At 61.3% G+C, this 27,962-nt stretch overlaps 1 protein-coding gene across 1 annotated transcript in view; it reads left to right on the top strand.

Moving 5' to 3' along the window:
• COL18A1 (collagen type XVIII alpha 1 chain) overlaps positions 1-27,962 on the top strand; it is a 57,577-nt gene that overhangs the window by 22,361 nt on the left and 7,254 nt on the right. The window contains 28 exon segments of the mRNA XM_046648049.1: positions 701-760; positions 2,472-2,601; positions 6,016-6,092; positions 7,255-7,431; positions 7,773-7,799; positions 9,090-9,152; positions 9,255-9,341; positions 9,735-9,788; positions 9,885-10,043; positions 10,942-11,004; positions 11,932-11,958; positions 14,186-14,326; positions 14,989-15,051; positions 16,349-16,375; positions 17,098-17,133; positions 17,785-17,856; positions 18,216-18,251; positions 18,579-18,668; positions 19,329-19,358; positions 19,435-19,461; positions 19,747-19,809; positions 20,148-20,222; positions 21,104-21,130; positions 21,351-21,404; positions 21,744-21,818; positions 23,366-23,434; positions 24,215-24,257; positions 24,832-24,894. Coding sequence (XP_046504005.1) covers positions 701-760; positions 2,472-2,601; positions 6,016-6,092; positions 7,255-7,431; positions 7,773-7,799; positions 9,090-9,152; positions 9,255-9,341; positions 9,735-9,788; positions 9,885-10,043; positions 10,942-11,004; positions 11,932-11,958; positions 14,186-14,326; positions 14,989-15,051; positions 16,349-16,375; positions 17,098-17,133; positions 17,785-17,856; positions 18,216-18,251; positions 18,579-18,668; positions 19,329-19,358; positions 19,435-19,461; positions 19,747-19,809; positions 20,148-20,222; positions 21,104-21,130; positions 21,351-21,404; positions 21,744-21,818; positions 23,366-23,434; positions 24,215-24,257; positions 24,832-24,894 — 1,915 coding nt within the window.

Genomic DNA, 27,962 nt, shown 5'->3' on the forward strand with positions numbered 1-27,962 from the left:
TTGATGCATGGGCATGTGTGGGTGTGTGAGCATGTGTGGGTGTGAGTCTGTGGTGCATGAGCATGTGTGGGTGTGCCTGTGGTGCAGGAGCGTGTGTAGGTGTGCGTGTGTGAGTCTGTGCTGCATGAGCGTGTGCGTGGGTGCACACAGTCACGTCAGACCTGGGGAAGAAAACCTCTAGTTCTCAGGCATGTGGAAGACGGAGGGACGGGAGGAAAGCCACGTCCCGGGGGAGACCCCACATCACAAGCTGCACCCCCAGTGGACGCACTTGTGAACAGAGTGAGGTTGTCCCATCCCGTCCTGTTTCTGGCGGCTTGCGCTCTGCGTCCATCACAGTGCAGCATGCACGTAGACAAATCTGTGCCGAGCATCTGTCTGCAGGCTCTCTGGCGCATCCCGGACGGTGCCCCTGGAGCAGGGTGACGGGGCAAGAGAAAGAGAGCGCTTCTTCAGTTCTCTGTACGTCTGGTTGGGCACAGTGGACTCAAGGGCCATCCTCCTGGTCGGATGGGACAGGCCTTGTTGACCGCCAGGCTGATCGCTGCAGGCGAGGCCTCGGACCCTGCCCTCGCCCTCCAGGACGGGCGCAGAGGAGGCAGCCCCTCGACACTGCCCGGGGTGGGGTGGGGTGCCCACTGTCCTCTGCTCCCAGGCCCGCTGGTCACCATCTCTTTCCTTGTTGTCCCCACACCTTCAGGCGTCCGGAGACTTCGGCAGTGGGCTCGAGGAGCCCCGGGAGCGTCTTGGGGAGGAACCGGTGAGTGCAGCGAGGCCGGGACCCCCTGACCCGGGGCAGGCGGGTCTCAGCCCAGGGCCCGGTCCCAGTGGTGGGGCCAGGCCTCCTCTCGTCTCTGCTGTGGGGAACGTGCTTGGAAATTCTGTGTCAGATTCTAAACGTTCCGCTGGTCCCGAAGTGCCCTCGACCTTCTGTCTGCCTCCCGTTAGGCTGGAGGACCGTGAGGGACTGGCGGGGTGTAAATCAGGCGAGACGGGGAAGCGTGTGGGGGGCTGGGTGAGGCAGGGTTCCCGGGTGGCCGGATGGGTATGGCCAACTCACCCCCCGAAACAACACGCAGGAGGGAGGGGCGCCTCAGGGATGTGAAAGGGACACGGATTTTCCCCTCTGGACTAACGGCCGTGGCTTGTCCCCTTGCCCAGCATCCATCTCACGTCATCTGGGCCCAGGATGGACATCGAGGGGCCGTAATGGGGCGGAGTGCCGGCCGTCCTGGGGGGACGGTGGGTGGCCCCCACCCACTCAGGGGCGTGGGGACACCGTGGCCCTGCGCTGGCCAGAGCAGGGGCAGCAGCTCTGAGGGAAGTGGCACTAGGAGCCCATCTGTGCTGTGGGGGTGTGGGCCCCCTGGATACGGCCCCACGGGGTAGAGGCCCCCTGTGGCCCTGCCTGGGTCAGCTGGCCTATGCATTCCTCCACCACTAAACCTCTTCCTCACAGATGGGGCTGGATCAGGGAACACGCCCCTTCACCCACCGAGCTCCCTTCTCTACCTAGGGTACCCTGGAGGGGTCAGCGACCAAAAATGGGGTCCCCATTCACACGTTTTCATCGTCTGCCTGTAACCCGTGGTGCTGTAACTAGACACCCATCTCTGCCAGGCTTTGCTTCAGAAAGTCCTGTGGGCAGGCCTGTCGAGGGCCGGCCGGGCTCGGGGTCCCTGGGGGCCTTGCCCGCGATGAAAGAGTGGTAGGAAGGCCTGGTGTCTGGCTCCGGCCAGTCAGTGGGGGGAGCCCTGGGCCAAGCCTCGCGGATGACCGTCACCCGCGTACGGTGTCCCAGGGAGTGTGTGGAATGTGGGATGTGGGAGGCGTCTTGACTGCATATCTGATCGTCCCCTTGTGTCCACACCCTTGAGGCTCTGTGGTGCCTCTGGGAACAGGGAAGACGGGTCTCAGAGCAGAGCGGGCCCTGTGCCCCAAGGGTGGGAATCTCTGGGTGTGGAGTCGAGTCCTGACCCGCGGGGGACACGGTGCAGCCATACGCAGCCTGTGCGGAGAATCCCGGAGGCTGCCTCCCTGGCCGGCATCTGGGACTCTGTGGACCCCTCACCGCCTTTTCCCGTCCGGACACAGGAAGGAGCCAGGGCCCTGGAGCGTCCCTGAGGGGCTGTCCTGGGCCTGAGCAAGGGGAGCGGGCTCTGGCCTGTCCCTACACGTGGACAGCCTCCGGGCGCGGGAGTTTCATGACTTGCTGGGCCGCAGGGCTGGGGCCTCCAGGGCGGGGGGGCCACATCCCCACAGGCTGCTTAGAGCAGACAGCCTGGAGGGTCCTGGCTTCTTCCTGTTTGAGACGAAGCCCCTGAGGGTTTCTTGTCTTTCTTCAAGTCCATAAATATCTCATTTTACAAACCAAGTAAGTCTAAACTTGGCAGAGTGGCCGGCAGGAGCATCCACAGGACGTCCCCGTTGGCTGCCTAACGGAGCGTTCTCCCCTGCTCTCACCTTGCCAGGGCACGTCCCTGACACTTGGCCTCCCCGATGCTCCCCCAGTCACCTCACCACCCTTGGCTGGAAGCAGCGACGTGGAAGATTCCAGAACTGAAGAAATTGAGGAAGAAACCACTATGTCTTCATTAGGAGGTAAAGCTCTTTTCTGGGTGTGGTGGGTGTGTGCGTGTGTGCGGTGTGTATGAGTGTGTGGGGGGTGTGTGCCTGTGTGTATGAGTGTGTTGTGTGTGTGCATGTGTATATGAATGGTGTGTGTGGTGTGTGTGTGCGAGTGTGTATTGTGTGGCCTGTGTGTGTATATGAATGTGTGGTGTGTGTGTGTGTATGAGTGTGGTGTGTGTTTATAAGTATGTGGTGTGTGTGTGTGTGCATGTGTGTATATGAGTGTGTGTGTGTGGCTGGGTGAGGGGCTCCCGTCCATCGTAGACACACACCCCAGACTGGGGAGGGGGCAGCACCTGCCTGGCACCCTTGCCGCGGGGCTGTGGGGTCATCAGTGGGAACGAGCAGCTGCAGGAGGAGTCAGGGCAGAGCTGCTGCCTGGACGTGGCCACCTCCTCCACGTGTCCTGTTTCTTGTGTTCTTGTTTCCGGGGATTGGTGGGACCGTCCTCAGGGCCTGCCCGAGTCAGCTGCCACCTCCTAGCCTGTGGCCAGCGGGTCCTGAGGGGGACGTGAGAGTAGGTTTTGAGAGAGGAGGTGGCATTGCAGCAAAGACAATGTCTGCCCAGCACCTCTGTGAAATAGGGAGCATTTGGGGTCCAGGACGTCCCCTGGGGGCGCTGGAGGGCTGCTGTGCTTTTTGTGTGGATTCATTCACTCAGCGTTGTCGTCTGAGACTTGTCCATGTTGAGATTTATCACCAGCTCGCTCCTTGTTGGGGCTGAGTGGCATTTCCCCGTGTGGGTGGACAGGCTGTCCCTGGAGCCCCTGCCCGGGGGCACTTGTCGCCGATGAGGCCGCCTTGGGGTTCTGCTGCCGGCTCCATGTGGACACCTGCTTTCCCCATGTCGGATGAGCACCTGGGGTGGAGTGTCTGGATCACAATGGGGCTGTTTCTGTTCAGGAGACTGTTTCCCAAAGCAGCTGCACACGCGTCCCCGGAGCCCGGCACCTCCGTGCCCTCGCTGACACGGTGGAGTCGGTGGTGCCGTTCTCACAGATGCGCGGTGGTGTCGTCGTGGTTCTAATCTGCATTCCCTGCAGGCTGGTGATGCCGAGCATCTCTTCATGGGCTTGTTTGCCGTTCACGTGTCGTCTTTAGTAAAGAATCTGTTCAGATCTCACGCCCGTCTTTTAGTGGCCCCGTTTGTTTTCCGGGTGCTGAGTTTTGAGAGTTTTGTGTATTCTGGGTACGACCCCTTTATCAGAGGGGTGCTCTCAGTCTGTGGCTTGTCTTTGATTTTGTTAATAGTGTCTTTAGGAGAGCAGGAGTTTTCTCTTTTGATGAAATGGAATTCATCAGTTCGTTCTTTTATGGATCTTAATTTTGGTGTCGTATGCAAGAAATCTGCCTAACCCAGGGTCACAAAGGTTTTCCACTGTGTTCTGGAAGGTTTATGGTTTTAGGTTTTACATTTAGGTTTGTGAGCCACTTTGAGTTCATTTTTGTATATGGCATAAAGTATGCATTGTAGCTCTTTTTGGGTTCTTGTTCATTTGTGTTTTGGTGAGGAAGATTGGCCCTGAGCTAACATCTTTACCAATCTTCCTCTATGTTGTATGTGGGGTGTGCCTCAGCAAGGCTTGATGAGTGGTGTGTAGGTCTGTGCCTGGGATCTGAACCTGCGAACCCCGGGCCACTAAAGCAGTCTGTGGAACTTAGCCACTACACCACCAGGCCGGCCCCCGTTTTTTTTTTTTTGATATGCATGTCCAGTTGCTCCAGCACCATTTATCAAAAACACCATCCTTTGTTGGAACTCAGCTGTCCGTGTGTGTGGGTGTCTGTTTCTGGACTCTGTCTGGATCTGTCTGACCGTCCTGATGGCAGCGCCACGCTGCCTTCGTTACCGCAGCTTCATCCTAAGTCCTGAAACCCGGTCATGCGAGTCCTCCGAGTTGGTCCCTCCTTCACCAAATCTCAGTGTGTTCTGCCCTGTGCGTTTCCTTGTGAATTTTAGAATCAGTTCGTCAGTCTCAGTAAGAACAGCCTGCTGGGGCTTGACGGGAATGTCGCTGAATCCGTGAGTCAGCTGCGGGGCTGCATGGACGTCTGAAGGGCACTGTGCCTTCTGACCCGCGAGCACAGGCCCCTGGTTTAGGGCTTATCTTCCGCCAACAGTATTCTGCAGTTTACAGGCTCACTGAGGCCGGAATTTTAAGTTTGCCCTGAATCATGCTAATACTCAACTGTGTCCTGGGAGGTTTCCAGCCACACCGTCCCTGAGGAAGGGGTGGGGCTGCCCTCCTGTGGCTGCCCTGTGAGGCGCGGTGGGTCCACAGTGGGTGGGGTCAGGCCTGGTTGGGGCCACAGGGGCGTCAGCCTGGGCCTGAGGGCACTGCTTATGAGCAGAGTGAGCTGAGCGGGGGCAGGGCCGTGGTCAAGGGTGGCGGCCGGAGCCCCTGCTGTGGCACATGGATGTGGCTCTGATTTCTTCTGGAAATGGGGACCTGCGTCCCACAGGGCCGTGCGAGTTGGGAGGTTGGTGCAGCCCTGGAGAACATGAGCCACTCCACATCTGGCCAAAGGGCCTCAAATCCCGTCCAGTCCGCAAGCTCGGCCACTGCACTGTCAGAGCGCCCGTCAAGGCCCAGCCAGGGGGCCGAGAACCCTCCACGAGACCCTCAGCAAGCGAGGTCTCGGCCGGCCCCAGGAGTGCGGGGCTCAGCGCGGCCTGAGTCCTGAGTTTCTGATTGACTCTGCGGTGCTGGCGGTGTTGGGCGAGAAGCTTAGGTCTCAGAGTTCACCCCACGTGTCAGTCACATAGGGCGTTCCTCCTGAAGCCCGTTGTGGGGAAGTCCGTAAATGGAGGCGGGGGCAGAGATGACCTAGGCCGGGCGGGCGCTGCTGCGGTCCTGGGGCCGCGTGGGGGCCATGTGACTTTCTGCTCTGGGTTGTCTTCTTGTTCTCTCGACTCCTGGGAAGCAGGGCCCCACAAAACCAGGCCGAGGGCTGATTTGACCCACAGACAGGACTGTTGTTGGGGTCCCGGAACCCCCTCCATCACCGCCCCCAAAAAGAAGCTGCAGAGGACGCCGTGGGCCAGCAGAGAAATCTGAATCCGGGCTGCCTGTTATCACTGTGTGTAAAGACGCTGAACTGCCTAGTGACCATCCGTCCCCGTTTCCCCCGAAAACGTCCTCATTCTCAGGAGACTTGTGACCTTCAGGGGAGGAGGGTCACGATAAGTGCAACCAATGGACTCTCAAATGGCTCAGGGAGTGTGTGTGTATGTGTGTGTGTGAGTGTGTGTGAGAGAGAAAGTATGCTCCAGGCCAGGACCGAGTGCCTGGCTGGTGGGCAGCCCTGGGGACGGGGCAGCCAGCCGAGAGCAGAACCTGGGCCGCCGCTCCGGGACCTCACAGCCACCTCTTCCTCCCCCAGCTCACACCCTCCCCGGCTCGGATCCGGCCGCCACGTGGGACGGCAGTGCCTGGAGTCCTGGGGGCAGCCTGCGAGAGGTGAGTCCACCGCCCCTGACCCAGGACTGCGGGCACCCAGAGCACTTGGTGCCTCTGGTCTGCTCACTGTGGCCCGAGGGAGCTCCTGGGGCTCATGCCCCTTCCTCTGAGTCCCTCCTGTGACCTGAACACGATGGGCAGCAGCAGCCCCCGGCAGCCACAGCTGGAGTGGCTCCTTGGCTGGCAACACGAGGAACCCGTGATCCGACTGGCACATGGGCAGAGCCCTGTAGGTGTCAGTGCTGCTGTGCCTGGCCCTCTGTGTCCACCATGCATGTCCTCTGTGTGTCCATTCCACTGTGCATGTCCTCCGTGTGTCCACTCCACCCTGCACGTCCTCCATGTATCCACTCCACTATGTGTCCACTCCACCCTGCACGTCCTCCGTGTGTCCACTGCACCCTGCACATCCATCGTGTGTCAACTCCACCTTGCACGTCCTCCGTGTGTCCACTCCACCCTGCACGTCCACCGTGTGTCCACTCCACCGTGCACGTCTTCCATGTGTCCATTCCACCGTGTGTCCACCCCACCGTGCACATCCACTGTGTGTCACCTCCACCCTGCACGTCTCCGTGTATCCACTCCACTGTGCACGTCCTCCGTGTGTCCACTCCACTGTGTGTCTGCTCCACCATGCACGTCCACTGTGTCCACTCCACCGTGCGTCCACTCCACCGTGCATGTCTTCCGTGTGACCACTCCACCCTGCACGTCGTCCGTGTGTCCACTCCACCCTGCACGTCCTCCGTGGGTCCACTCCACTGTGCACGTCCTCCGTGTGTCCACTCCACCGTGCACGTCCATGTGTGTCCACTCCACCGTGCACGTCCACTGTGTCTACTCCACCGTGCACGTCCACTGTTTGTCCACTCCACCGTGCATGTCCTCCATGTGTCCACCCCACCATGCACGTCCACTGTGTGTCCACTCCACCCTGCATGTCCTCCGTGTGTCCACTCTACCATACATGTCCTCCATGTGTCTACTCCACCGTGCACGTCCACTGTGTGTCCACTCCACCATGCATGTCCTCTGTGTGTCCACTCTGTGTCCCCTATGTGACACCGAGCCCAGCCCAGGGCTCAGGAGGGCGCAGCTGCGGGCATGCAGGCGAGCGTGTGTGGTCCCCCAGCCTGCGCTGTCTTCTCTTCATCCCCAGGGAGGCCTCAAGGGGCAGAAGGGGGAGCCTGGCCTGCCTGGTCCAGTCGGTCCCCAGGGTCCTGCAGGCCCGGCCATGCACAGCCCCGATGCACAGCCTATCCCTGGGCCACAGGGACCCCCGGGGCCCCCAGGGCCCCCAGGGAAGGATGGTGCCCCTGGAAGGGACGGTGAACCGGTGAGTATGTGTCTCCCCTCGGTCAAGCTGGGGGTGGGGGACTTGGGCAGGACAGGAGAGGGTGTGACTGTGGCTGATGTGGCAGAGCAGCAGGCCCTTGGGACCCTGGAGACCCCAGGACGGCCCCCTACTTCCTGTCTGTGGGGGAGCGGGAGGGTGTCAGGCAGGACCAGCTCAGGGCCAGCCGGCCGCGGATGGAGGCTGCAGTGCATTGGCGGGGAGGCCTTCACCTGCACACGGAGAATGTGGGCGTCCAGATCTGCAGGGGTCCGTGTCCATGTCCAGATGAGGGTGCGGATGGGTGTGATTCCAGTGCTAATGGTTTCTCTTGCACATTTCAGGGGGATCCCGGTGAAGATGGCAAACCTGTAAGTCTGCGTTTCTCTCCGAGCCGGGTGTTGTCTCTGGCGTCGGTGTCAGACCCTCAGGCCTCTGCCCCACACTCTACACTCAGCAAAGCGAAGGGGTTTCGTGATGGAGCCATTGTGAAAATGCAATTTCACTTTTGTTAAGAAAATATAAGTCTCAGTGTCGATGGAAAAATAGAGTTATGCATGTGCATTGGGACGTTCAGGCTGACAGCTAGGAGAAAAAAGAAATAAAGGGTACAGCTGCCAAACTCTTGGTGGAAAAAACACGTGAGAGAGGAGACAAGAACCTGCCCCGAGAGGGGAGGTGGACAGGGCACGACCACAGAGAAGCAAGGTGTGGCGGTGTCAGCGGGGGTTGTCGTGGTTTCAGTAGGTGGAGAGCTGCTGTCTTAAAACACTTAGTTTGGATTTTTAAGTCAAGAAATTCTGTTTCCAAGAAACACGATACAATGACACAAGTGAGTCACAAACAAAGATTTGGGAACCACCAGACCTGACCAATGGTAACAGAGGAGGTGGGAGGGGTTGTCCATGGTCAACCCTGGACTCGGGCCCGAGGGGCTGTCACAGTGACAACAGAGTGACCATTCACTCACCTTCGTAGCTGACAGCTCTGCAGTCAGACTGTCATCCATGAGTGAGGAAGGTAGCCAGTGCTCAGTCCAGGGGGCTCCCACGGGGCGGGTTGCGTGCGTGCATGTGTGTATGCACGTTCCTGTGTGTGCCTATGTACGTGTGTATGCCGTGTATGCCTATGTGCATGTGCGTGTGTGTGCACGTGTGTCCAGGATCCGCATGACTCCATCGACAAGCTAGCTTTGACAGCTGCACTGGAGTTTTCAAGTCTGACAAAGCCTGTGGGGTCTTCCCATGTGAACGTGGATGTTCAGACACAGTGAGGGTCCTTTAGGCCTTGAGGGCCCCCTGCCCACTTCCCCACCCGGCACACACCAGGCACATATGCACACACGTGAGGGACAGTGCACTCGCTCTGGCAAGGACATCTCTGGGGATGCCGTTGTCACCCCTGTGTGGACTCTCCCAGGTGCTGTTTCTAAGATGGGCCCCTGTGGAGAGCCCTGGGGGTCCCTGAGGCTGGAGCTGTGCACCCTTGGCCCTGACTTGGGGCCGGGGGCCTCCCGATTTCCTCCCATGACCCTTGAGGGCTTGGCTCCGTCTGCTCCGTGCTGCACACTTAGAGCACAAAGCCACGTGTTGGTGGTGGCTCGAACGGGGACAGGATAGAGGTGCTAACCCTGACTGAGCTACATGACCTCTGTCTTCCAGGGCGACACTGGGCCGCAGGGCTTCCCGGGGACCCCAGGAGACGTGGGCCCCAAGGGTGAGAAGGTGAGAGTCAGCCTGGCTGGGTCTGGGGCGGGCGCTAGTCTGGACCCCGACCCCCAGCGGGAGCCGCGTACCCTGGTGTGACACGTTGTCTTGTGTTCCCAGGGGGATCCTGGGGTTGGGCCAAGAGGACCCCCAGGACCCCAAGGGCCTCCAGGACCACCAGGACCCTCATTCAGACCTGACAAGCTGGTGAGTCTTGCCTGTAGGGATCGGCCCACCAGCCCAGGAGGTGGGAGGGGCCTTCCTGTCCTGTCTCGTGCTTGGCTTCCTAACGCCTTGCTCCTCAGATCCGGGGCCGGCCACGGGAGGGCGTCCAGGCCCAGGGCACCAGCTTCTGCCTTGGGGGGACAGGCGGCCGGACGGGCTGTGGGCTGCAGGTTAGGCAGGAGTCCCTGCAGTCTCTCTCAGCGGGGAGCCGCGTGCACTCTCTCCGCTTCCCATCGTCAGCGTCTTGAACCATTGGTGGCTCGAGCGGCGCTCAGGGTGCAACCCTTCGTGGGGTGAGCGGGCTGCGGGGGGGATGTGGGCCAGCCGGTCCAGGGGTCTGGGCCCCTGGGGACATGTCCCTGCTCTCCCCCTCAGACCTTCATTGACATGGAGGGGTCCGGCTTCGGCGGCGACCTGGAGACCCTCCGGGTGAGTATCCCTTGGCCCAGCGGCCAGTGGACGAGGCCCGGGGAGGCGGCCCTGGTGGCTGCTGTGGGCCTGACCCTCTGTGTTTGCCGTCTCCAGGGCCCACGAGGCTTCCCCGGCCCCCCCGGGCCTCCTGGCGTCCCAGGCCTGCCTGGAGAGCCAGGCCGCTTCGGTATGAACAGCTCAGACGTCCCAGGACCTGCAGGCCTCCCCGGCGTGCCTGGGCGCCAGGGGCCCCCCGGGCTCCCCGGACCCCCGGTAAGGCCTGCCCCCGCCTTGTCCCCTCTGGGATTCGGCCACGAATAGGGGGTGAACACCCAGCGTGGGGCCTCTCCCCTGTCTGAGCACAAGGCCCCCACCTCTGGACTCCCCTGTCCTGACCACCGCTCCCTGAATCCTGGCAAGGAGGGGGCTCCTGGCTCTGGCCCCAGGGTGGGGAGGAACCTGCAAGGCTGACGGCTGGGTGACCACGCGTAGCGCCCCAGCCCTCTCTGGCCTTCAGTGGGTTGGCTGACCTCCCACAGGCTGACTCTGGGAACGATTCTGACAGGGTCAGGGGTGGGTCCCACTGCCCGGAGGCCCCTGGGGCCTTGAGGAGCCCACATTTAGCTGACTCACTGTCACGGCCCTGCCTCAGAGCCCTGGCGGCCCCCTGCACCCAGCACTGGGGACACAGTGGCCTGGCGGGTGCCCACAGGTGTGGCCGCTGTAATCGGGCCACGTGAACCAGGTGCGTGTGGCCTGGTTTTCACTGGGTGACGTGCCGCGGATGTACCATCCAGTGAGAGTGTGGGGTCGTCCCACTGACGGCCTGCCCCCCAGTGTGGCAAGTCCCCACAGCAGCGAGTGAGGCGGCCCCCCTCAGCACGGGGTCTGGCGGCCCTTCTCATCCTCCCCAATTTGATCAGCAACTCAAAAACGTCTTAAAAAAGGAAAGGGAAGAAATTAACCACCTGAGCAGAGCCGTCTGAGCTCTCGACCGCGTTCCCGTGAGCGGGTCTCCTGTGAGCCGGGACTCTGGGCCGTGTCTGGGGAACGTTCCGGTGTCCTCAGGTCTCTGGAAATGAGTGGACACCCAGGTGGTCGTCTGCTAACCCAGGATCCTTCTCAGCCCCTGAATCCCACATGGCCCCACACTCTGCCCTTCTCCCCACAGGGACCCCCAGGGCCTCCAGGAAGAGACGGGCGGCCAGGAGGGACCGGCCAGAAAGGCAGCCTCGTAAGTCACTTCCCCAGCGCTAGGGGTGGAGGTGACCAGGTGCCACGTGGTGTGGCCAGAGAGTGACCCAGCCCCAGATATTTGCGGACATGGTCCTGGTGACTTCGTGGAGGAGGAATGCCACAAGTGTGGTGACGCCTGAGGCTGTGGTGGCTTTGCTCCACACCCGGCCGTCACCGGCCGCTGCAGTCACGGTCCCACGGCCGGGGCCTCGGTCTCCTGAAGTCGCTGGGAACGCAGCCGGCTAGGGCGCGTGAAGGAGCCAGGACCTCGTCCCTGCTGCTTCACGATGGTTGGACTAGCGGGTTTTTTGGAGAATGATTCTTCTCCTGACTTAGAAATGTTTTTCGAGTTTCAATTTCTCTTACATTGATAATGGAGAAAGTTTCGAGGCTGCACAGGCTCTGACGGCCCTGTGGTCTCCACGAGGTTTCTCAGTGAATGGCTGGGAGGTGCTCTGCAACCGTTGGGAGACGATGCCCCCCTGAAACTTTCCGGGAGCCCCTGGCTGTCTGGGCTGAGCGGAGGGGGTATTTAAGGGACCTCTCCTGTGCCCAGAGCTCGTCTCTGGTGCCAACTGAGCTCAAAGACTCCCTGAGGGAAGCGTTGGCGCCTGGCAGCTGGTCAGTCCTGACCCCTCACCCCAGACCTCCCCAGGCCTTCGTCTCCCCCTGAAACGGGTGATGGCGGGGACCACAGAGTTGCCCTGGGGCCAAGAGGAGACACTCTGAGTTGAGACTTGTGTCTTCCAGGAGTGGCGCTCAGGCATCCGGGCTCCTAGACCCGGAGGGAGGAAAATCCGAGACGACTCAGTCAGCATAAACCAGACCTCCCGGGGTGGGGTAGAATGAGTGGAGCACTGCTTGCTGTTCTCTCGCTGGCTGCATGTTGGTCTGACTTGTGCTAATTATTCTGTCTCTCCCACAGGGTGAAGCCGGCCCCCCAGGACCTAAGGTACAGACAGGTTGCCTGGGTCTGCGCTCTTCCAGATGGGATCCACCGCTGGGTGGAAGCGCCCTTGGGAGGGGGCCGGGCAGGGTGGGCGCTGGCGGCCGAGGGAGCCAGCTCTCCTGGGCCTGATGGTGGGGTCAGGCCTGCAGCCCCGGCTCCATCCGCCCCACCAGTGCTGGCGGCGGGCATCCCGTTTGTCCTGCATGGTCCCTTCCACTCGAGTCCTGGTCTGCGGATGAAATGAGACCAGATGTGCTTAGAAGCTGACGACCCCTTTGGAAACAAACTCCCAGTGAAAACTTACACTATAAAGTGGCTCCCCAGGGGCTTTAGGAGGAGGGAGAAGGATGCCAGACATTGGGGTGCTGCCGGGGGCCCCAGAGGGGGTCCTTAATGCTCTCACACAAGAGTTGGTCCTAGGAGGCCATCCCAGGGCTGGGCCTCACTGCTGGGTCTGTGCCAGCCCCCCCACAGCCAGCCCCGGGGTCCCTTTGGAGAATCCAGCTCCCCAGGGCCACACCTGCTGAGCACTAACCAGAAGCTTCCCCAGCAAGTGACAGGGGCGTCACTGACAGAAGCTGGTGGCACAGCTCCAGGCTTGAGGTCCACTAGGAAAACGCCGTGGGGAGAAAGGGAGGGAGAGGCGACGATGGATGAGACGGTCAGGAGGGGCCTCGAGGAAGAGACGAGGTGCAGAGTAGAAACGTGTGTGTGTAAACATATGCACACACTCGTGTAGGTACAGGCTTCGGGGATCAGCCAGGAATCCTACTTGATGAGGTTTAAAACGAGGGAGAGGGGACAGCGGGAACAAAATCAGGCATCAGAGACAAGACCAGGTTCCAGCCGTGGAAGCGAGTGATCACGTTCATGGTCCAGATCCCAAGCGCCAGCATTAGATCTTGAGATACGAAGATGAGTCAGGCTTAGAAGAAGCTCGAGTAACTTCAGTAAGAATTCCAGACCCCTCCAACCCAGTTAAAAACTGAGTAGCAAACTGAAGAAAAAAAAAGAGACTAGAGAGAGGTTTCAGAGAACCAACTGTCTTGTAGGAACCTTAACTTGTTAAAGATCAGAAATTAGGTGAGATGTTAAACACGATAACAGGATGGAAGGCTGGGATCCCGACCAAGATTCTGGTCAAACTCGCCCTCGGGCGAAGGGGATGTTAGATGTCTGTTAGATAAAAACAGGTGGAAGTGGAGCCAAGAGGTAACAGAGACGCTCCCTCAGGGAGGTGGCAATGGAAGATGGGGCGCCTGCAGAGGACGGGTGTGGGGGCAGCGAGGGGACTCCCACTGGAGGGGCCGAGGAGGGCGTGGCACTGGCTGTGGGGTCCAAGTGGAGAGAGGTTCCAGGAGGCCCCGGGAAGAGAGACTGTGGTGGGCGCTGCCCAGGCCGTGGGATGGTGGCACTCCGTCCAGATGGACTTGCTGTTGGAACAGGGCAGCGGGTCCCGTTCCTGCCCTCCCTACCGGCCAGTGGCCTCAGCGCCCCCCACAGCCTGGCAGAAAACCGGTCCTTTACAGACCAGGAGCCTGAGGCTCAGGGAGGTTAGGTGGCCTCGAAGGGGTGGGGCTGGGCCGATGGGTAGGTGGAACCTGGCCTCAGGGCTGTCCCTGCGTGGAGCTGAGCCCTCTGCAGAGGGCCTGCCTGCCGCACTTCCCTGTGTCCCCTCCTCCCACACACTGGGCTGGGCCCTGGGGACCCTCGAACTCTGAGCGGCCAGGCTGTCTGGGCTGCGTGTCACAGACGCTCGTGGGACTAGAGCCCCATGTCGCACGCCTCCCGGCCCTCCCGCTCCTCCCTGAGGCCTTGGTGCCCACTCTGACCCCACCCTCTGGTGGTAACAGGGTCCTGGCAGCCCCCGACTCATTCTCGGCCCTCCTGTCTCCTCCCCTCTTGCTCTCTATCCCTTCGTCGGGAAGCCTGGGCCCCGTGTGCTCTCCGTGCACAGTGTGCCCCAAACCACCAGCACTGAGCTCCCCTGGAACGTGTGTCAGGTGCCTGCGTCTGTGGTTCTCGCTCAGTTGTTTTCTTTTAAGTGGATGAAATCGTTTCTTAAAGTCGGATGGAAAGCGGGTGCTGTGGGGTTTGCGTGCCTCCTGGAATGTAGGGTCTTTGGCTTTTCAGATCTGTAAGAAGCATCGTAGGGAAACGTGGGCGCACTGGGGTTTAGCCAACACCCTGGTGGCCGAGAGTGGTGACATCCCCTCTCCCCGCTGTGCAGGGAAGCAAGGGAGACCCTGGCCCCATTGGCGCTCCTGGCGAGAACGGCTTGGCAGGACCCCCCGGACCAGCTGGGCCGCCGGGGCCTCCAGGGCCCCCCGGGCTCCCCGGGCCCCCGGGACCAGGACTCGCCGCAGGGTTTGTGAGTACCGACTGCTCCTGGCCCCCAGAAAGCCCACAGCTCCCTCGGGGCACCCCACCCTGACTGGCACTTCCAAGCAGCAGCCAGACCGGCGTCCTCCCTCCACCTGGGCTTGTCCCTGGCCCCGTGGCGGAGTCTCCGGTCTCAGCCCTGAGGGGCTGTGCTGGCCCAGCAGGACAGGCTGGTTGGCTGCAGAGCGCACTGACCGCAGGGTATTTACGGCCCGGCCGTGTCTCCTGACCGCGTCTCTTCCTGGACAGTGCCCCCTGGTGGAGCCAAGGGCACTGGGAGGGAGCAGCAGGCCCACATCTGCAAATGGTCACTGCTCAGGGATCATGTCCCGTGCGTGATGCTCAAAGGGGACAAACGGAAACTAAACAGCATTGTGTGGCCAGGCCCCCAGTGCAGCTCAGACCAGGTGTAAGGAACCTGAACCCAAGAGAGGCCAAGTGGGGGCCACCCCACCCCACAGGGCCCTGCAGGCAGCAGACCGTTCTTACTGAGGACGAAGCATGGTCACTTCCAGGCGACCCCAGCCCTTGGAGTCCGCCCCGCTCAGTGTGGCCGGGTGTCCACCTCGGGCCAGTGGCCAGCCTCAGGGAGCGATCTCTTCCTTCAAGAAGAGACGCAGATCTGAGTGTCCCACGTGGGTTCTCCTCCAGGATGACATGGAAGGCTCCGGGGGACCCTTCTGGTCGACAGCGCGAGGTGCTGACGGGCCACAGGTACTGCCCGCGAGCTGGGCCTGGTCAGGGGTGCATCCCCGGGGCTGGCCCGAGTGGACTGGGCGCAGCCCTGCAGAGCCGGCAAGGCCGCCTGAGTCCAGGGCCCTGTCCATCCTGGGGGCCCCAGAGAATAGAATCGAGTCTTCAAAATGGCGCAGTGCCTCTGGTGGTCGAGATAAATGACGTGGGGCAGGATGGGCCCTGAAAGATGAGTCTTTTAGGGGAATATCAGTCGTTGAGTTCTCTCATAGCTCTAATTTTAGGAAGTAACAGACTTTTGCCGAGTAGAGTTCTGGCTAAATGACATGGGGCGTTCCTATGAGTCCCGCCTGGCGTGCTGTGGACGTGTGCCCTGGTTGGGATGGGGGTCAGCTGAAGCCACTGGCGTCACGAAGTAACTGGGGCTTAGACGAGACAGACGTGAGGGGCACGTCCCTGGGCCAGGCAGCTGCCCCGCGTGGCCGTGGAGCCAGCGCTCCCTCCTTCAGGAGCCCCTGGGCCGTCACAGCCCCTGCCCGGGACACTTGGGGGCGACCTTCAACCAGTGTCCAGCTTGACCCCTGGGAGTCAGCCCGGCAGGAGTGCGCAGTGGGACAGATTCCTATTCTCAGCACCGTTAACGAGAATTTTCACTGGGCAGAAACCAACTCTGTAGTAAGCGAGGATGGGTCCCCCGTTTTAAGTTAGTGCCCTCCTTTCGTATATTTAAAGATCTTGGTTTGTGGCAGTGGCACTTGGCGTCAGGTGACATGTGAGCCAGAAGTGACAGAATTGTTGTCACCGTGATGTGAAGGAGGGGAGGACCCTGTGGGCGACAGCAGCGAGGTCAGGGGGCACGGGTCCTCTTTTTAGGGTTCTAGGCCCAAGTACACAGCTGCAGTGCCCCTTGACCTCTGGAGGGGTCGGCAGGCTGTTTCACGACCTTAGAGGTGATGGAGACTTCGGGGGTCACAGTGTGGCTAGACCAGCCAGGGCCCTGGGCAGCATCCTGTCTGCTCAGGTGCATGCATTTTCAGTTGAATAAAGTGCAGGTTTATTGGTGGTGTGCTGAAGGCGCCAGCTGGGGTGACTCCCGCTCAGGTGGTTCGAGTGACGTCTCTGGGGCTCTAGGTGGTGCGAAGACAGGCCATCCTCTCGTGGGATTTCAGGGCTGTGCTGGCTCCTGTTGACAAACTCGAGGCTCTTCCCTTTTCAGTCAGAGCTTTGAGCATGGGGGAGGCTTGTTTTCTTTGGGGAGAGAGGTCCCCCGTGGGGCCAGCGCTGCACTAATGGGGCTTCTCCTTCTCTGCCTGCACAGGGACCGCCCGGCCTGCCTGGAGTCAAGGTCAGTGAGAGGGCCATCAGCCCAGGCTGCACCCTCCCTCCTAGCTGGGACTGACCGCTTCAGGGCCCGAGTTCCTCGAGGGGAGTTTGCAAAATGCAGGGAAGCCTAACGGGGAGCGGGCACCACTGCCCGGAGCCTGCGGGTCTTGGAGTGGCGCCCACCCGTCTTCTGAGGCTCCGGGAATCGTGACCCCTGGCTTCACGTGTCTGAAGTGTTTGCTGACTTGGGGGTACAAGGGCTTAGGGGGGACCCCCTACCCTCGGGGGCAGCCTCCCGCATCTTCCCGCCGCCTGGCTTTGCTCCCTGCCCCTGGAGGACACCAGCCCCCTGACCCCTGGTGGCAAGGGCGGGTGGGACCACCTCGGGTTCAAGGTGCGCAGGGTCCACGTAGGATCAGCTGCTGCCGTTGCACCTGCTCCTTTTGGAGTTTTGCTCTGATTTGCAAAAACTTTGAGACATTTCAAAAGGTTGAGTTTTTAGAAGGACCAACTTAGTAGATTTCTTAAGTTGTTAAAAATGAAGTCATCTCTGTGGAACAGCTTCTTGGAGTGAAATGATGGAAGGTGTGGGGCAATTTCCAGAAAAGTCCAGGCTGCGTACCGTTAGGATGAGACTGGCCCTCTGAGCGGGGGGACCCTTTCCTTCCCTCCTCCCAGAGGAGGGGTGGCCTTGTGGTGGGCTGGCCTGCACACTGCACTCACAGAGCCTCTTATCCACTTTAGGGGGATCCTGGACCAGCTGGGCCACCGGGCACCAAGGTAAGGACCTTTCCTTAGGGTCAGGAAATGGGTGGTCTTGACCAGCCTTGGTCTGAGGGGCAGGGGGTCCCCAGGCTGAGGCCAGAACCCTTGACTGGGCTGTGGCTCCCTCGGCCCCATCAGGACTGGGCTCATCCCTGAGGCCCAGCATGGCCTTGAGCTCGGAGGCCTTCCCCGGGACCAAGCTCCGTTCCAGGCCAGCCCCCCTCCTCTGGTCCTTCCTGTGTCGTGTCGGCCCTGACTTTATTCCTCAGAATTTGACATGCTTGTTCCAAAGGGGACCCCCCAGAGCACCTCCCAGGACACCCACCTCCTCTGGGCACCCCCCCAGGGCACCTGCCACCCCTAGCTCCCCTCCTGCAAGACACTCTCTCCCCTCAGCCATCCCCCTTCCCACAGGGCACCCACCCCCCAGTCCTCCTCCTGGCTCCATCGAGTAACTTGCAGGAGCCGCATAATTTGTCTGACTGCCCCCTGCCCCCGGCCCCTCCTCCCCTCTACAGCCCCCTAAGCACACACTTGTAATCAGGTTGAATTGCCCTCAGGGGAGTGAGCTAGTCACCGACGGAAACCCCAGCCTGGTCACCTCCCTGGGTGCTGTGCCTCGTGGCCGTGGGCTGACATGTGGTCCCCTCCTTGTGTCCGTTGCAGGGAGAAGTCGGAGCAGATGGAGGTCCCGGGTTCCCCGGCCTCCCCGGCAGAGAGGGCGCGGCTGGAGCCCAGGTGAGTGACTGCCCTGGGCCCGGGGCTGTTTGGGGTGGCACCCCCAAAGGAGCCGTGCCTGGGTGAGGGCTGGCACCTCAGTGTGGTCTCCGGGGGTCTCTGGCCCAGTTCTCTGTACCCCAAGGGACCCGGAGACCCCGGCTCCGTGGGACGTGAGTGGAGGTCCCAGCTGTCTGAGGGGGTTTCCTACAGTTGCCCGGCTCCCCTCCCAGCCCCCTGCCCCCCTCGGGCCCCATTTGGTTGGAGGAGGAGGAGGAGCTCTCCACGTCCTCGTCCAGAGCCGGTCTCTGTGGTGCCGGGTCTTAGGGGAGGAGGCTGGTGTTCTCTTTGTCATGACCATTTCCCTCCTGTCTCCACAGGGGCCAAAAGGAGAAAAAGGGACCCAGGGAGAGAAAGTGAGTGGGGGGATGGGCTGGGGCCACAGGCTGGGAGGCGGGCTGCCCTCCACCCCACGCCACCCACAAGGCCTTGGAGACTTGGGGCGGAGACCCTCAGGTCTGGGGCGGTCTCAGGGCTGGTGTGCAGGGCCCCCGGCTCGGAGCCTGCCCTGCCTGGGGCAGAAGCTCTCAGGGCCGCGGTCCTCAGCCCTGAGCACCTGCTCACTCCTGGGCTCCGGGATCCCCTTCCGAGTCCTGCGTGGGCTTGGGGGTCCCTGCCAGAGCTGCCATCACAGTGCACCCCCTGGAATCAATCCAAGTGCTGGACACTGGCTTCTCTTCCAGGGCGACCCAGGGAAGGACGGAGTGGGGCAGCCAGGCCTCCCTGGACCCCCTGGACCCCCAGGGCCTGTCGTCTACGTGTCGGAGCAGGACGTAAGGACACTGCATGGGTGGGCACGCACTCTGCCTGGACCCCCAGCACTGGTTCCGGCTGGTGCAGGCCCAGTCCTGATGGCCTCGGGCCACACTCTGACTCCAGTGGGACTGGGAGCCCATGGGTCAGGGCCGCGAGCCTTCCCCGTGTAGTGTGACTCCCACAGACACTGGGGTTTCTAGTCTGCTGGTTCATTCAGAACTAGAGACCGTGTCTCCTTCTGCTGAGACTTTTTCATTATTTAAAAGAGAAGAAGGATGCATGCTTGGGTGTCTAGAGAGAATCGGAAATTCTGTAGCAGAAACTGTGAACAGAGAAACCTCCCTCTCTGCTGAGTCTTATAGGCATCTCGGTCATCGAGCCAGGCTTTCCAGGTGCCCTCTCCCCTCTGGCCCTTTGCACACAGCACAGGGAAGTGGGGGACTGGTCCCCGGTCCCAGGGTCACCGCAAGCTTCTACGGTGCAGGAGCAGCTTCTCTTCTATCTGAGGAGCTTGAGGCAGGAGCCGGAAAGACAGTTGAAAGAAAAGTTTCCTTCACATCTAGTTCCTGGTGTCGTGTTGCTGATCTTGTGATGGTGGCACACAAGTGGGATTTTAATTGCAAATGTGGTTTTCCTTTCTTTTTCATGATTTTGTGTTTCTGCCGACTTACACATAGAGAGCAGTGGCCAGCGTGCCGGGACCCGAGGTAGGTGCCATCCTGTCGGGGAGCTGCGCGTGCCCGTTGTGTCCGCCTGAGCAGATGCTGTCACTCTCTCCCGCAGGGCCGCCCCGGGTTCGCTGGCTTTCCCGTAAGTCACCTTGTGGCCTCGCCCCTGCCCTGACCGGGAGCCCCTGGCAAGCCCAGCACTGGTGGGCACCCGAGAGGCTGAGAGGCTCCTGGCACTGGAGCAGAAGCCCCCGGGGTCTGGGGTCTCGGGTGGGGGTGGGGGTGGGGCAGGCCCTCCTCGGGCCATAACTGGTCAGGACCTCAGGGCGGGCGCTGTCCAGGCAGCCGTGCTGGGAGTGGGCATGCTCAGCCATTGCAGAGGTGGGGTCACTGCTATGGCCCCTCATTCCTGCCTGTCTCCCCGCAGGGACCAGCCGGGCCAAAGGGAGACCTGGGCTCCAAAGGCCAGCAGGGCCTCCCAGGACCCAAGGTGAGGGGTTCAGGCCCCGTCTACAGGAACAGCCCCCTCTGTGACACTGAGGGGCAGTCCTGGTTCACCCAGGTGACCCCTCCGGGCTGGGGGGGACCTGGGTGCCCCCACGGCTGACCTGCAGATGTCCCATGTGGGGAGCTGTGACCTGGAGTGTGTGATGGATTCCAACGTGGGCTCTCCTTGTGGTCACTTCTCTGGAGGCTCTGGGCTGAGACCCCCGATCACAGAGCCCCTGAGAGGGGTCCCCCTCACCACATGCCGGGGCCTCCCATTGGAGCCCTGAGGTGGGGCCTCGCCATGGTGGGTGCAAGGCCCCACTCCTCCTACTCTTCCAGGGCGAGAAGGGTGAGCCGGGTGCAGTCTTTGGCCCCGATGGCGGAGTGCTGACCGCCTCCCAGAAAGGAGCCAAGGTGAGGCGGTCCCTTGGGCCTTGTTTCTCGTCCCTCCTGTGGGCAGGGGGCCATGGGGGCAGCACAGAGCGTTTGTCTTCCTGAGAGGGGGTGGCTCCTGACCCCATGTAAGAGACTGTCTTTAGCAGGGTTCTGGAACCTTCCCTGTCTGTTCCCCTCTCGCAGCCGCACTGGGAGGGTCCTCAAGGTCCCCTGGAGCCCACACGGCCCCTGGTCGGCCTCTGCCACTGAGGGCACTCGGGGAGCCATGGCTGTGGGCTCCCAGGCTTTGCCCAGTGGGAGCAGCCTGGCCCTGTGCTGTCCAGGTGCCTCTGGCCTCTTCTGGGGGCACCACTGCTGGGGGTGGGGTCTCGACCTCCCTCCTCAGGAGGGAGCCGAGTGTGGCTGAGGTCAGCTGTGGGCCTCTTGAGGGTCTCCCCTCCCAGCAGTGTGACTGGGGTCTCCCCTCCCGGCAAGTGGCCCCCCCCCCAGACAGCCCCTGGGGAGTGTCCTGGGGGGGAGCTGGACCTGGGTCGGGTGGCCGTTGGGGGCAGGCCTGCAGGGGGTCCCCAGCTTCCCAGGATTGTTTGGGGATGGGCCATGACTCCCTGGGTCCCCAGGCCCAGAGAGCTCTCTGCTTGTACTGCCCGGCGTCACATGTGAGGTGGGGCCCTGTAGTGACCCCGGCCAGGGTACTGCACGGGCAGGGCCCCCAAGCTTCCGGGCCCCCAGGGTGCACCCTGTCCATGCACCCCTGGGACACAGGTCCCAATCCTAGCCCTTCTCTCCCCTGGTGTTGTCAGAGCCTCAGGCGCTCCCTGGGGCCTCCAGATGGGCAGTGAGACCCGTCTAAGGGTTGCCCAGTGGGGGTGACCTGATGTGCCTTCTGGTTTTCTGTTCAGGGTGAGCCCGGCTTCCGAGGACCCCCGGTGAGTATGCCCCCACTTTCCCACAGGGAACACACGTGTACTGCCGTCTGAAAGGTCACACGAGTCTACCCGAGGCACCTGTCAGCGCCTGGTGCTGAGCGGGCACGGGCGGCCTGAGTTGACCTCCCAGCTGCACCTTTAAAGCGCAGGCAGGTGCTGGGCCGGGGCCCACAGTGGGACCAGGCTCTGCTCACCGAGATGGGGCTCCTCCCCTCTGCAGGGGCCATACGGACGGCCTGGACACAAGGGAGAGATTGGCTTCCCTGGACGGCCGGTAAGGACAGGGGTCTTGTGCGGTGTGTGTGGGCAGTGGGCTCAGAGCCACGGGGCCCAGTAGGGATGGATGGCCACTCCTCCACTGTCCTCCCAGGGGCCAGCCCTGCCTGAGCACAGAGCTCTCCAGGACGTGGGCGAGGGATTCCTGGGCCCTGCTCACAGGCCCCTCGACCCCAAGGAGCAGACACCCCAAGGAGGCCCTGGGTTGGGGCAGGAGCTGCAGGGCCAGCCCCCCAGGGCCCAAGGGCTGGGGCGTGTGAGGCTGGGGTTGGGGACCGAGGCACCAGCCGAGGCCGAAGTGCTGGCCAACTGTCCCCACCACTGTGCTCTGTGCCAGGGTCGCCCCGGGATGAACGGCTTGAAAGGGGAGAAAGGGGAGCCGGGAGACGCCAGCGTCAGGTTTGGTATGAGGGTGAGTGTCTTTCGAGGGGCCCCGGAATGTCCTCAGGGCCCTGGAATGGCACAGCTGGAATGTCCTCAGGGCCTGCACTTCATCTGTGGGAGTGGCACTGGGGTGTGACCACTTCGTGCTGGTCCTCTGACACACAGCACCCCCCCACACACACAGGTGCACAGTGCACACACGCACATGTGCACACGCACACACGCGCACACACACACACATACAACCCAGGCCCCGGACGGAAGCCCAGCATGCTGTTCTCGGAAGGGCGTCCAGGCCGGCGTGGGTTTGGGCCGGCCCCCTCCCTGCCTCCGGGGGTCCTTGTCTTTCGACACCACTTTATAACTTTCGGTAACTGCCGTCTTTGGAGCCATGGGTTGTGTTTCAGTCACGTCAGCAGGGTGGGGCATTTTTAATCATCTACCTGAGACAGCTGCCGTCCAGACAGCACTTGCCCCTGACTCAGCCGACCAGGCGCCCAGTGACCCGCACGCCATGGGTGTCCTCCTGGATGTGTGAGTCGGATGTGGGTCAGGGCCCTGGCCCCCGCCCGGCCCTCCCTGACCGATCCCTCCTGCTCCGCAAGCCCAGCCTGTGGGGACACGTGGTCCTGAGGCCATCTCCTCTTCTGGTTTGTTCCTCGCTGCTGGTTCCTCCTCAAGGCTTCGTTGCTTCTTCTGGACTGAGACTGGCTCTCAGCATGTGAAAGATCAAGAGCCAGGGGCAGCGTCTGGCCGAGTCCTGAAGGGGCGCTGGAACAGCAGGTCACGCTCGTCAGAAGGAAGACGGGCTCCGGAGGTTCAAGGCGGGTGTGAGGTGGCTGCGTGCACACGCCCCTCGTTGCTGCCTCTAAGGGGCCTGGGCTCCGTGCCCTCCTGCCCCTCTGTGGACCCGAGCTCCCAGCTCCAGTCCTACCTCCAGCCTCTCCCTCCTCGGCCACAGTGAGACAGTGGCCTGGGGAGTGACCACAGGGCGGCGGGTGGGTGGCGAAGGTGCCCAGTCCCGCAGAGTGATGCACGGCAGGAGAGAAGCACGGCTTGCCGCCCTGCCTTGTCCCGACGGCGCCTTCAAACCCCGGCCCCCGCCTGTGCTCAGTGGGCTGTCACTTTCAGCCTGAGTACTTCTGATGCCACCTGCTCTCTTTTCGAGAGTCAGTAGATGCTTGCAGGTTCATTCACGCACGCAGCCTAAAGCCGGCCGCGGCCTCCTGGGGCGCCCTTTCACCTGGAAATATGCAGCTGAACTTGGAAGGGTCTCCAGTTCACGGCCATGCGGGTGGCGTGTCCACCTTCACATACAGTCCAGACGCCCTTGCTCATCTCCCAGGGACATTCTGAGCATGACTATCCTGGAAGCAGGAGGTGACAGCTCTGTCCTCAGGGACCCGGGACCACAGAGCCAACTGGGCGCTTCCTCGGTTATGCTGTCAGACACATTCAGTTTTCTGGTTTTATTGTGATTTTTAGAGATGCTCCTCCCAAGTCTGCCACCCTGGCTGGTGTCGATGGCCCGGCTGTGAACATGACTGACCAGAACTTTCTGTCCTCCCCATGCAGGGTCTGCCTGGCCCCCCGGGGCCCCCAGGGCCCCCAGGCCTTCCTGGGACTCCTGTCTACGACACGAACGTGAGTCACCCATCACTCGCTGTACCATCGCCTCCCTACCCTCCTCCCTACACTGCTCCTCGGAGGAGCTGCCGCCTTCCCATCCCCACCACTGAGCCCCACGTAGCGGCTGACCCCCAGGTGGAGGCTGACCTCCAGGGAGGGGCTGACCCCTAGGCAGAGGCTGACCCCTAGGGAGGGGCTAATCCCCAGGGAAGGGCTGACCCCCCAGGGAGGGGCCGACCCCTAGGTGGAGGCTGACCCTGAGGGAAGGGCTGACCCCAGGGAGGGGCTGACCCTCATGGAGGAGCTGACCCCCAGGGAGAGGCAGCCTGAACCATGGCCTCTATGTCCCTGGGGTGGGTGTTTCTGGGAGGGGTTGGTGGGGGACCCGGCCTGCCTGTCTGTGTGCTGCACCTGGTGGGCAGTTGATTAGAAGACACGCTGTCTGGGGGAAGTAAGGCTGGGGGAAGTAAGGCTGGGGGAAGGGAGGGCTCTCTGATCTGGGAGTCTAAGCCCAGAGCTCCCAGCCCTGTGGTCCTGGGGGGCAGACACCCCCATTTCACGATGCTCAGGGACATGGCATGACTCACAAGGGGCCGGTCTCATCAGGACAACGGCTCCATACACCAAACCCCGTGTTCTCTCCCTGCCCTTATCTGCACCCCTGTCTGGGAGGGGGTTCCCCATGTGACCTTGCACACAGGGTCTGGGGCCTCAGGGCTCAGAGACCCCTGGGTGGGTGGTGGCCTTGGCTCTAGAGCATCTCCCTCAGCAGCCAGCTCTGGCCTATCTTTGCAGGCGTTTTTGGAGTCTGGCCGCCCTGGACCTCCAGGATTGCCAGGTGATGGTCCTCGGGGAGGGTGGGTCTCTTCCTCTCTGGCCTCGGCTCGGAGCTGGGGCAGGGGCCCCTCACAGGGCTGCGGGGTTCTGCAGGACTTCGAGCTCCCCACTAACCCTGGGCTCCTCCATCCCCGAGGCAGCATGAATTCCCCGTGGCCCACGCCTCCCAGTCCCGATTGATCATGGTCCCCTCTGCTGAGCCTCCTGGTTCCTCCAGGCAGGACCTTCCAGGCAGCCTAACCGTGGATGGGAGTAGACACTGAATGGCCACCCACTTGCCATCCGAAATTCAGATCTGGCTTTCCTACCCACGGAAGCGCCTGGTCTGCCCACAGGAGCGACATGGCCTCCGGGAACTGACCGCTGGGCAGGGTGGGACCTCCGAGCGCTTCTGCCGTCCACAAGCTCTTGCTCTGATGGCCCCCAAGTCCATGTGACGTCCCCTTCCCTGACCTAGGCCCGCCTTAGTGTACACAGTGCTCACCAGGGTCGGGGGCATGTGCAGGTGGGAGGGAATGTCCTCGAGGTCGAGGTCACACATTTGACACTGGGCACTTGGCTCTTTGTCCCTCCAGGGCACCAGGGACCTTCTGGACCGAAGGGTGACAAAGGAGAAGTGGGTCCCCCTGGACCACCCGGTGAGTGCTCTAGGCAGCTCTGGGCTGACGGGGCCAGGGCACCAAGCGTGGTGGGTGGGTCCTCCGTGCTCGCTGTGTGTCTGGTCATCCGTCCTGCCCTCCCGGAGAAAGGAAGCCCCTTCCAGGCTCAGGGGGCCCTGACAGGGCCTGTGGTGCTGGGTGTTGATTCGGGGCCACCTGGTCGGCCCCACAGCCTCGGGGCCAGGGCGAGGGACTGCAAGGACAGGTGCCTGGAGGAAGCAGGGCCAAGGCGATGTCCAGGCAGGATGTCCCATCACCCCGCCCACTGAGGATCAGGGCTGGGCCCCAAGAGCTGAGGCGCCTCCTCACCCCGGGCACTGCCAGCTGGCTGAGAGCCGGGGCCTCCAGGAGTCGGGGGCTGCTGCCCAGAGCGAGGGCAGGTCAGAGCCAGGTGGCGGTGGAAGCACACCTTGCTGACGGGGCGAGCTCCCTGAGGCCCGGGATTTAACAAGGACCAAGAAGGAGCGCCCAGACTCGGGCTTAGCTGTGATAGTGACGTTCAAAAGTGAACAATGGTGGAGATGTCAGCAGAGAGCTGGACCCGGAGAAAGGAGTTGGGTTTAATTCTGGGGCTGAAAGCCACGGCGTGGGACTCGAGGGCCCTGTGTAAGTTTGTCAGACGGGACACAGCCCGAGAGAGGGGAGGATGGAGGTCAGTCCACACGAGCTCCAGGAGGACGGACAGCCTGACGGAGCAGAGACACTGCAGGGTGAGGACTTGGCTGCTGTCAGGCGCCACAGAGAGGGGGCACCAGGTAAAGAGCATTTGGAGGCCTGTCGGCCGAGAGATTTCCAAAATGAGGAACGATTCAAAGACGCCTCATATGGCAGCTGATTCCTGCACAGAAATGAGAGGAGGCCATCAGAGGTTCCAAACGTCGGAGGGAAGTAACTGCTTGCTTAGAGTTCTGCAGCGGGGAAGACATCCCTCATGGGGAAAATGCAGCAGGCAGCCAGGCCCTCCCAGCACACCTGCCTTGTTGGGGACGCTGAGACCCTTTGGGGAGAAGGAAGTGACGCAGCAGAGAGCGTGGGTGGGGGGCGAGGGAGGAGCAGCAGAGAGGAGAGTCACCCCCACTGCTCTGCTCCACACCGCGCAGGACAGTGGAGGCCCGAGACCCTGGAGGGAAGACACTGGACTGAGGCAAGGAGGCACCTTGTCACCAGGAATGAGCCAAGGGCGGGAGGGAGAGTGCACCTAACAACCTATCGGAAGGTAAATTGCAGAGAAAAAGCTCGATCCAAAGATGGTGAAAAAGGAGAGAAAAGGAGTTCACAACAGCTGGAACAAATAGAAAACAGGGAGTAAAATAGCTGATTTAAACCCAAGTGTACAATCAGTGCGTTACACGTGAAGAGGGAAATGCTCCTGCTGAAGACAAATACGCCAGTGGAGAAAAAACAAACCATATGGTGCTCACAGGAGACCCCTAAACGGGAGGACATGAGACTGCAGGTGAGAGGGAAGATGTTCTGTGAGAAGAGAGCTGGGGAAGGTGGTCACACATGTACGTGTGCCTTTGTGCACGTGTGTGTGTATGTGTGCCTGTGTGCATGTGAAATCAGACAAGTGTATCTCAAGGCGGGAGATGTTGCCAGAAATCGGAAAGTGTTCATAATCATCAAAGAGGAAATCCAGCAGGAAACACAGCAATTCTAAGTTTCTTTGCACATAACGACATAGCTCCCAAGATATAAAAAGTAAAGTTGATAGAACTAAAAGGAAAAACACAGAAATCACTCTTCATAGGGAGTTTTAACCCTGCTGTCAGTAAGGGATGGCACAGCAGACACAAGAACAGGTCATCGGGAGATGGCGGGTCCCAACCGTGGTGGCAACCAGCACCTCTGCGCCTGGCACCGACACCGAGATGCCATCTCTACCACGTGGCCCACGCTGGGCCAAAATCAGGTCCCTGTGGCTCTGGAGAGCTGGGTCATGTGGAGCAGGCTCTCTGACCACAGTGGAAGGAGCGGGAAGTCAGCATCAGAGAGGGACATGGAAACGCCCGAGAGCAGTGCACTGCCTGGTGGGAACGGAGAAGACCTGCCTGGAGCTGGAGGATGACCAGACTGGACTCGTCGAGGGTGGTGAGGGGGCAGCAGGGGCCTTGCTTGCAGGGCTCTCAGCCCTCCCTCTGCTGCCCGTGGTGGCCTTGGAGCCGAGAGACCCCCACTTGATGGGGCCTCTGCATTGGGTCACCCAGCTCTGCCAAAGGACCTGGGACGGGAGCCGCAGCGACGGCATGTGAGCTGGGCTGGCCCTGGGTGGGCGTGGAGTTCCCCCGTAACAGCCCAGGCAGAGCCCAGAGCTGGGGCTCCCGCCTGTCAGGGCTTCACCCTGGCTCCCCCAGGCCATTTACCCAGCGGGGGGCACAGGACTCCAGCAGCCCTGCAACTCTGTGGGGCTGATGGGGTGCCAGCTCCCCCATCAGGTCTACCCAGCGGGGGTCTTGTCACCCCAGTGCTCTGACATCCCACCTTTGTCGGGTTTCCAGGGGAAGGGTCTGGAGAAGGTCAGCCCAAGGTCACTTTCCTCCCTGGAAGGAGAACGGGTTTTCTTAACTCTTCGTTTACAAAATTACAGCTGTATGTCGTGTACGTTTCTAAGCATACAGCTCAAGAGGTTAGAAAACCAATAGCAGCTTTAGTTGAAGAAAATAGATGGGAAGAAATAGTAAAGATCAGAAGTAAATGGAAAAAAAAGTCCACATATATAATAGAAGTGTCGAGGAAAAACAAAAATGGAAAGTTAGTTCTTTGAAAAGGCTGATAACATTGATATGCCCCTCACAGGCCTGAGAGGGATGAGATGCCACAAGTGAAGCTGGCAGAGGGCTCCTCTGCCAAGTGTCGCCTGGACACCCACCTACCATCCTCAGGGGGGGACACGGGCTCCCAGGGGTGCAGGCCCAGCCAGGGTGGGAGGCGGGGAGAGAAGTACGTGGCATGTGTTTTGGGAAGGGAAGAAACAGACCTGCTGTTTTCACAGACAATGCTTTTTGAATGTCAGCAACCCAAAAGGATCGACCAATAAACTGTTAGAA

This window comes from Equus quagga, chromosome 21 (genome assembly GCF_021613505.1).
Source record: "Equus quagga isolate Etosha38 chromosome 21, UCLA_HA_Equagga_1.0, whole genome shotgun sequence".
Classification (NCBI taxonomy): Eukaryota; Metazoa; Chordata; class Mammalia; order Perissodactyla; family Equidae; genus Equus; species Equus quagga.